At 44.3% G+C, this 10,246-nt stretch overlaps 1 protein-coding gene across 1 annotated transcript in view; it reads right to left on the reverse strand.

Annotated features, from left to right (window-relative positions):
* Positions 1-3,618: 3,618 nt before the first annotated feature.
* Positions 3,619-10,246, reverse strand: part of ptpn9a (protein tyrosine phosphatase non-receptor type 9a) — a 28,710-nt gene continuing 22,082 nt past the window's right edge. The window contains 3 exon segments of the mRNA XM_061222029.1: positions 3,619-6,542; positions 8,453-8,660; positions 10,180-10,246. The exon segment at positions 10,180-10,246 is cut by the window's right edge and continues 84 nt beyond it. Of these exon segments, the coding sequence (XP_061078013.1) occupies positions 6,352-6,542; positions 8,453-8,660; positions 10,180-10,246 (466 nt within the window). The 3' untranslated portion in view covers positions 3,619-6,351.

The following is a 10,246-nucleotide window of genomic DNA, read 5'->3' on the forward strand; positions in this document are numbered from 1 at the left end:
CAAGCCTTATGGAGTTGTACATATGCTGTACATATGCATACACACATAGAATGTTTATGATGAACTTAAGGCCTTGTTTTAATATTTATTTGAGTTGTCTGGGTGAGCTCATATCTAGAATAGCCATGCCAAATCCTTTAAGATTACAAACCCAGCCCCCTGTCCCACCCACTCACTCAACAGACACATAATACTCTGCCCCCCATCTCACTCACTCTCCAAACACACACACACACACACACACACACACACACACACACACACACACACACACACACACAACTACACACCCTATTCTGCCCCCCATCCCACCCACTCCCCAAAAACACACACACCCTATTCTGCCCCATCTCACCCACTCCCCAAGCATGCACACATACACTATTCTGCCCCATCTCTCCCACTCCCCAAACACACACACACCCTATCCTGCCCCCCTGTCCCACCCACTCCCCAAACACACACACACCCGATCGTGCCCCCCTGTCCCACCCGCTCCCCAAACACACACACACCCTATTCTGCCCCATCTCACTCACTCCCCAAACACACACACACGCTATTTTGAATGATCTTGATGAACTATGGCTGTGGTGCTCCTGGCCATTGTGAATCAGTTGAAATAAATGTTTCAATGCTGAAGTGACTGTAAAGTGCTGCAGTTACTCAAAATTGAATACACTCAAATGTTCGGTTCTTACAAACATATTCTGCACTCATGTCTTTGTCATTTACACTGGCATTTACAGCACATTTCTGCATTATAAATAAGTTATAAAACAAAAAGAAAGAGCACGATAAAGCTCCTAATATTCAGGTTATTTTTTGGGAGAGTGGGTATACTCGGTCCTAGTCCTGCATGGCCATGGCATCTTTTTGATCTCCTTCCAGCCAATACAGCACCCCAGAATCACCTAATAATGTCTTTCTACAAAGCCAGCTAACACCCCCACCACCCCCCTTCCATTTTCTAAGACGAGTGGGGAAACTACAGAGTTGAGGCATCTCAGTTGTGTAGCTCTCAGCACAGACTCAAAGTCTGTTCAAAATGGACACTATTTTCAGGACATCGGGAGCATTGTTGTGACATAAGTGCTGTTTTCACTAGGCGCTGAGCTGAATGAGTGAAATTATCCTGTCTAGGTGTGAAAGGATGTCCCAGTGTAGCAGTCTAGTGTTTAAAGTGTGAAACTTCAGGTGACCTGTGCTCTTAATCCTTTGTGCCTTCATCGTTTCACATGTAGTGCAGCATACCTTTTAAACCAACGAAGGGTAAAAGACAAGGAGCCATTATCGAGAGCTCCTGCCAACATGTGCCGACCTTGAATAACCTGAAGGCTCCGGATGGAAATTAAATTGCCAGTGAACTTCTGTAGTAGTAGATGCATATATCAGCACATTCTTATAAGCTGGGGGAAGTGGTGGCAGCCATTTCAGAAAGAGGCCTTGGCTCCCCCTGCTGGAGAGAAAAGAGTATTGCTGACCTTCATCTCACTCAATGCAGTTTGTTTACCAGCTGTGATGATGTTTATATGAATTTACCTTGTTAAAATATCCAGATTATTCCTCCTGAAAAACATTTTAAATATATCAACATTCTATTAGGGATATCTACAAAGCAAGTTACAGATATCTTCAATTAAGTGATATCTTGCCTAAACTATTATCTGTATTTAGTTTAAATATATGCAATGGAAATTCTAGATACGTCACTGAAATCACAGATGTATCAAATCACACTGAGGAGGTTCCCAATTCAGTTTCAAGCTTTGAGTATTGGCTCCAATGAACCAGCTGGAGAAAATGGCATGTTTTGATGGAAATTTCTCTCACATTGGATCATAAGAAACCAGGCTAATCTGGCACAAACATACCATGGTTTTTGTCTATTGTGCAACATAGAGTTCTGCATACTTTTGGTGTACCCACGTATTGTTTATTTTTTTACTGACTTTGAAAAGAAACATCTCTTTTGGAGGGTTGCTTCTCATGCAGCAGTCCAGCAATATGGAATCATTTTTCACATAACATGCAAGTTATGCCCTGCTCAAATTCAGTGAATCTCCAGAAATGTAATGCAGAACGCTCTGGACCTTATGAATAATTAGTGTTTGTTTTCAGCTGTACTACATGTACACTCAGTGATCACTTTATTAGGTAGGCATGTGCAACTTATTAATGCAAATATTTAATCAGCCAATCATGTGGCAGCAACCCAATGCATAAAAGCATGCATGGTCATGAGGTTCAGCTGTTTTTCAGACCAAATGTCAGAATGGGGAAGAAATGTGATCCAAGTGACTTTGACCATGGAATGATTGTTGTTACCGGACAGGGTGGTTTGAGTATCTCTGGAACTGCTGATCTCCTGGGATTTTCACGCACAACAGTCTCTAGAGCTTGCAGAGAATGGTGCGAACAAGAAAAAAACATCCAGTGAGCAGCAGTTCTGCAGGCAAAAATGAGGATCATGGTCGAAGCTGACAGTCACGCAAATAACCACGCATTTCAACAGTGGTATGCAGAAGAGCACCTCTGAACACATAACACATCCAACCTCTAAGTTGATAGGCTACAGCAGCAGAAGACCAATAAGTCTAAAATACAAGTCTAATAAATACCTAATAAAGTGCGCAATGAGTGTATGTATGCATGACAACTCCATACCGTGTATGAGTAGGCAGACTCATACCAGTCTGAATGTTTAAATAATTCCCTGTCCGTGTTTTATTAAATTGTATGGCAATCTATTATTTAAATATATGCAGAGAATTAAATTAGCCAATTACAATATCACAACTAAATTTGGGCATTATTAATTGGCTGATGCATGTGTGATGGCTGAGTGATGCATTGGCTTTCTGTTCTAAGGCCTGCTCTCTGAATAGCATTAGCATGTCTTACAATCATCATTTAGCATGTACATGTCATGAGAGAAGGCGGCACGGATGGTGCAGTGGGTAGCACTGCCGCCTCACAGGAAGGAGGTCCTGGGTTCGAATCCCCGTCAGCCGGGGCCTCTGTGTGTGGAGTTTGCATGTTCTCCCCGTGTCTGCGTGGGTTTCCTCCGGGTACTCCGGTTTCCTCCCACGACATGCAGGTTAGGCTGATTGGAGAGTCTAAATTGCCCGTAGGTATGAGTGTATGAGTGTGTGAGTGAATGGTGTGTGTGCCCTGCAATGGACTGGCGACCCATCCAGGGTGTATTCCTGCCTTTCGCCCAATGTATGCTGAGATAGGCTCCAGCCCCCCTGCGACCCTGTTCAGGATAAGCGGGTTAAGATAATGGATGGATGGATGTCATGAGAGAATTAACTGTGCAGTGCTGTTTAAACGCTGAACGCATGAAGTAAAAGTGACCTTGCCAGGGACAGTGTCGTTGGACATCCTGAGCACGCAGCATGTCAGGGCCACTTATGATGTTGATTTTGTTACCCTGTTACCCATGAGCACCGTCTCAACCGCTTTTGGTCATGAAAATCTGCAGATTTTGTCATCCCAAAACCCTTGACTGGAAAGTGTAGAAAACGGAGAGGCTGGAAGAACAGCCATTTTATACGGTGCCATCAATAGCTGGGATCTGAAACACCGACACAAAAGACACTCCACAAACAGACGTAATACCACAAGGAAACCATTTCCATTTAATGAATTCATACCTTTTTTGGGGGTTTTCCTTCTGAGATTAAAGACTGTGGTTCAATAGCAAGTTTTAACATGACCGACAGACTGAGAAACCTGGTCCTTAAGAAATGGGAACCACTGATAATGTAGAAATGAACAGAAAGGGCATGTAATACAACAGTAGCCGGATTCCTTTATAATAGTCATACTAAAAAAACTTCAACAGATACTTCAATTTAAATATAATTTAAGCAGATTTTTGTCAAAGTATGAATAACAAAAAAACAAGCAATGAATAAAATAGAAAAATAAAGCTGGGCTGTTTTTGGGGCCCGGTTGTGAAGGGACTTCATTACAGAGTAACTATGAGCATATGTGAATGAGTGGCTGAGCGGCATTTCACTACAAGCAAATTCAATATGAATTCAGTAGCAAAGAACACATTTGTTCACATGACAATCAGAAACCACAAAACACGGTCTTAGCCCTCCAGCTGGGAGTGCCAGTTATCTTTTTAACCCCCCCCCCCTGCAAAATATTGATTCTGACCACTGGTTCAGCTGAGCCATTCAGAAGTCTGTCCCCAAAATCTACATTTACATTACTGTGATAAGACTACAGTCATTGTTTATACATTTAATATATTGTTTCTAAAAAGTACACCAAAAGAAATGAATATAGCAAAAGAAAGCACAAATGGAATGCCTGTGTGAAAGTGCTTAGACACAGAGAATCCTTGCCCTCTAGCTCGGGTCAAAGGTCACAGGTCACGTTAATCAGAGGTGGAGGAGAACGGATGCAGGCCAGACCGTGTCCAGGGCCGGCTGTGGCCGTCGGTGCCCCGGAACGAAGCGTAGTTTGCCCTCACGTCACCCGGAGCAGGAGCGGGATGTCAGCGGGATTCTCCCCGCCTCCCTCTGCAGCAGACGGCCTCTGGTTCCTCAGGTGGCTGAAGTCTGCCTGTGCCAGCTGTGTAACGGCTGTGCTCCACCCACACAACGACTGCGCCGCTCAGCTGCTGGGCTTCGGAGCGAGAAGAAGCGGTGTCTGGAGAAAGAGAGCGTGCTTGCCTGCGCTCACACACTTATCAGAGGGACTGCGGCGATGCGTCCGGCGTTCAAATACAACCAGGGTGTTAAAACGAGTGGTTCCACATACGGAAATGAAGAACCCTGGCACAGACTGAGGAGTGCTGGGAAAAGCCCTGAGGCACGATGGCAGGCTATCGGGTCTGAGACAGGTCAGGCCAGCTCTCAGACCAAACAGACAACAATGTGAGATTGCAAAAACACAAAGGTGCTGGAATTTGATCAATACATGCATATTTTGCACCTGAAAAGCGCATGTATTGATTGAACCACTTGAAATTATATTTGGTCTGATGGCCTGCACCTTGTTCCTTAGGGTGTGTTTTTTCTTATTTCACAGAGCCAAACGGTGTAGAAAGTAGATGTAAAGGTTGTGAAAACATTAGCTGGAATCATGATATAGATGGAGAGTGGAGATAGTGCATTTAGTTCTCCATCCTACTTGTTTCAGTTGGACTCTATACTCCCGACTTGGTTTTGTCAGTTTTTTACCAAAACATCATTGCACAGCATTCTCAGTTCAGGGCTGAATGCCTGGACATATGGTCACCTGAGAAGCTACTAAAGCTCAACTCATAACCTCCTTGAACATGGAGCTGGGTATTCTGACCACTATGTAGCTGTACATAAAACACTTCATTTTCAAAGACATTTCCCAGACTCAACACAATCACCCATGTGCTCATTTCTTTTTTGGATCCCTAAATGACACACGATTGTGGAAAAAACCCCCAAAAAACGCACTAGATACTGTTGCAATAGTTTCTCCCCTGCCTTTCACATTCGGTCACCTGCAGTGGGCAAAGGTGAAACGGCCAATGAGGCGGCTGCGGTTGGGTTGGACACACCCTATTTGTCAAGAGCAAAGCTTTGCTTGTGCTACCATGGCAACCAACACAAGAACAAATCAGGATTGCAAGGTTGAATGAGAAGGCTGCTCAGTGACTGCATATTGGATTATGAGAACAGAACTGAAGCTAAACTTATTAGCCAGTATGGACTGGGAATAAAGGGAGGTGGAATCTATTGCAAAGATTTTAGCCACAGCCACAAACATTTGTTCACAAATTTAAGGCAGTTTTTTCTGTGTTTTGTTTCCAACACAGCCCTTTTTTCTCCTTGTTTGACAGGAGATTAGGTGAATCCTTGAGTGGCATGTCCCCCTGCTAGATAGGCAACTCCCCAAATCCTTTGTCAGTTCAAAATATAATATGCATCTGAAGGTGGTCGATTAGTAAGAAGCCAATGACAATCAAATTCAATCATCAGTCACCACAAGTACCTTGGTCACAAAATACCACACTGAGTTGGACAGAACTTCACTGTTTACAGCACTGAGAACAGACGACAGTTAAGACATAGAGAGCGTGTCTAGAGACCTATGGCTTTTTTCGCCAGGCTCCCGTTAAGGTGAAGAGCTGGTGGTCATAGCGGTGGGATCAGCCAGACCAGGTCTGACTGTGTCCTGGGCCCTTCTGCAGATCGCTAAATGTAGCTGCTGCAGCTGATGGGTACTGCCAGGGAAAAAATAAAAAATAAAATCCAACAGAAAAACAAAAGAAAAAGCAAAAAGAGGAGGGGCTGGGACAGTCATGGCCACCTCTGATACCTGCGATTGGTTGGCGTGTGGGAAGGGGGCTCAGTGATTGGCCGTGAGCATGCCCTGTTTTTGGGCGTGCTCGAGGATGGCAGTGTGGCAGAAGTAGTACTGTTCTGGGGTCTGGATGCTGAAGGCTCTCTGTGTTCTCATTCTGCGCACCGTCTGGCAGATGTTCATGGTGCCCACGTCCTGCAGCTGGGACAGGCAGATGTCCAGGGCACACAGTGTACCTATGGGAGACACAGCACACCATGCCAACAGTATGTACTGGAGCCTGTCCTGCATCACTAATTGGTAACATTAATTGCACTAACCACGGTACGAATTGTGAAGAAAACCGGGTGGAGGGAGGGGGAGTGGGGGCTGTCGGAACCAACTCCGGATCAAAGGGGTGGGTGGAAGCAATCGCAGTACTGTTTAGACTGCTAAAAGCTAACAATATACAGGTATACCTCGATTTATGAAGGGGTTACGTTCCTGAGAAACTGTTTGAAAACCGAAATTTCGTAAACTGAACAGATTTAACAGAGATACGTTGCGGGCAGTTGATAACAATAAAGAAAAATAATAATACAAATAATCTTTAGGCCTATTTTCATTCATTGGTAAACCATCAGAACATCTGCGTGGTTATTAAATTAAACAATGACTGAAACTGCAATGGTAACTGCAATGTGTCCATGCTTAAATGTAATCTCCATTTTCATATCGAGGTGACTTTCGCTTTTTGGCTGGAGTAACTGTTAAATTGAGTAAATCCTGGAGCTTCGCCCTCCATTTGAGTTTAAACTGGTAAATGTGTTCACGCAAATTAGGCTACTCTAGATGGTAAGGTGAAACAGTTTCATTCCAGTATAACGTTTCAAACACTAGGGCAGCGTGAGTTGGGTCAGTTGCAATGTCTGCTGCATTGCAATGTTGTTCTCCATGTAAAATTTAGTTAAAGTGAACATTCCATTTGTTAAATGAAAAAATGTCCATAAAATGTTGTGTTCGTTATTGTGAAAATTCGTAAATAGAACATTCCCAAAATCGAGGTATACCTGTAGGATAAACAAGAAGTATATAAATATTATGTTTTTAACTCATTTGGGATTCATTATGACACACATGCAGAATGAGACACAAGTAACTCAGAGAATAATAGCATCCTTCCCGAGGATGACAAATTGTCAGGCAGAGTAGAGGACGACTTGAGCAGTGGTAGGGAAGTCCCTTCTCCACCCTGTCTATTCACACGCTAACATGTTGCCAAACGCCAATCGAGTCAGTATACTACATAGAAACTCCATGCTCTTTGTTTTATGTTCCTCCACACTGCTGGGGGGTGCACAATGATCATGAGCCAGCTATTACCACATATTACACATGTTGGAAATTTCATGCCAATTTGGGCACATTTCATTGTCTTTAAAATCTTTGTGTGATAAATCATAAAGATGATGATATCTTTGCACAAGTTCAGCAACTTTTCCTTCAAATGTATTAATTTCAAAAGTATTCCAGTCATGACCACAACAGTGCTACCATGGGCACACTTGCCTACTATTGAGTATACAATAGTATACTCTAGTAGTATATACTTGAGTTGCACGCAAGTTGTATAAAATTATATACTACATAGTAGGCATGTGTATTCATTATTGTACGACCAGGACAGTGATGAAATGAATCTGGAAATAAAGCTGAGCTCCGCCCCCGTTTGGTCAATGTGACACAACCAATCGTGTGATATTTGGACCAACTGCAGACAGGGGGAGGTCTTTGAACTGGTGGGCTGTTTGCCATTTGCACACTGTACTGCACTAACTCAAAACACCACATGTTTTTGTTAATCTCTTGCTGAAAATTCAGTTGTTTTGTTTGAAAAGTTCAGTTTTGTTTTGAGTATATTGCTGTATTTATACTGCCACCGCAACTGCTAGTGCTATGATTATTAGGTAGACTGTCTTAATACATTGTGTAGAGAACTGTGGATAAATATAATTATTTCAACCATGATGACAATGATGAAAAATCAGACCAATGCCCATTATTTGTTGTTAATATATTGTGTAATACCATCACCATGGGAGCAGAGCCCAGTCAATGGAACAGTCGTACAAAGTGTGACAGGGACGAGTGTGAGTGAGTGACAGACCTGTCCGGCCAATCCCGGCACTGCAGTGGACAAGGATGGGCGGTCCTGCATGGTGGCCCCTCCACTGGGAGCCCATGGCCTGGACCGCCTTCTTCTGCTGCCTCTTCAGCGCCCCCAGGAAGTGGATGAGTGTGACGGCGGATGTGGGCACGCCGTAATCAGGCCAGCTCAGGTACTGGAAGTGGGTCACCTGCCTCTGCTCACAGTTCTGTACGAGACCCACACACACACACCCAATCAGCCAATCAGCACACCCTCTGCCCAGTCACCCAATCCATTCTCCCTCTGCCCAGTCACCCAATCAGCAATCCCTCCTCACAATCAGCCAATCAGCACACCCTACTCCCAGACACCAAATCAGCACTCCCTCCTCACAATCAGCCAATCAGCACTCCCTCCTCACAATCAGCCAATCAGCACACTCTACTCCCAGACACCAAATCAGCACTCCCTCTTCACAATCAGCACACCCTACTCCCAGGCACCCAATCAGCACTCCCCCCTCACAATCAGCCAATCAGCACACCCTACTCCCAGACACCCAATCAGCACTCCCTCCTCACAATCAGCCAATCAGCACACCCTACTCCCAGACACCCAACACTTAAACAGTGCCCCAAACAACAGAGTTGTTGCTGTTATGTGATAATCCCACCCTCCCTGTACAGCCATAAATCAGCAGAGCTGCAGCCATAACTGACGTTCTGCACTACTGTATCACTCTAGAAAAGAGTGGCTGCTCAGTGAGTGTCATCTGTAATGTAATGTAGTGCAATTTTACAGCAGACTAACGGTTGAGAACGACACTGAGAACCAGATTTAATCTTAGTTGTTTGTTGTTGTTGACTGCAAAGTGGGCATGGTGTGGAACAGGCAGTCATTGACCAATTTTAAACATTGGTCAGATGAGTATTGCAACCAACAAGGAAGTGCCTGTAAACAAGGAGGTGGAGAGAATCGTTGCTATGGTGACTATTAGCAATGACTCATCTCCTCTCTTTGACATGATGAAGGGGTCAGCTTTAGTTTGAACCCATCAGAGACTTAAAAGAATACTGAAGATAAAACATAACATGCTCAGCTGCCCACCATGGTCCGGTGAACACCATAACCAGACATCACACCCAAGCTATCACCAGCAACAATAATCTCCTGGATGGATTTATTATGACATAAAGTCGCATTTTGTGGACGAAATAAGAAGCGGAGAGCTGCAGATTATTCTGTTAAAACCTATAATTCTGTGCTACAGCAAAGTGGACTTTTGTTGCACAGAAACATTTTAATTTTGAATGTGCACTATATGTAGCCTAACTAGTTTTGTATAGTATGAGTTCAGAACAACTAGCCTGGTGGGCAGTTTGTGTTGCGCTTAAGTTGACATTCTCGGGTGGAATGATGGTGTGGGACAGCATTTGCATTGTGGTTAATGCTTGACGGGGGAGGTTGGCGGTTACGGTAACATTACATTACATCACATCAATGCCATTTGGCAGACGCTCTAATCCAGAGTGATGTACAGTTGATTAGACTAAGCAGGAGACAATCCACCCCTGGAGCAATGCAGGGTTAAGGGTCTTGCCCAAGGGCCCAACAGCTGTGCGGATCTTACTGTGGCTACAACGGGGATTGAACTGCTGACCTTACGGGTCCCAGTCATGTACCTTAACCACTATGCTACAGGCTGCCCATGGTAGGAGAAACGGCGTAGGTGGGCCACGTCTCACCTCTGTGTTGTGCAGCTCCAGTGTGGTCTGGTTGTAGTGGGCGTGGTTGTCCACCCTCTGGTTCACC

Source organism: Conger conger, chromosome 15 (assembly GCF_963514075.1).
Source record: "Conger conger chromosome 15, fConCon1.1, whole genome shotgun sequence".
In the NCBI taxonomy this organism is placed as follows: Eukaryota; Metazoa; Chordata; class Actinopteri; order Anguilliformes; family Congridae; genus Conger; species Conger conger.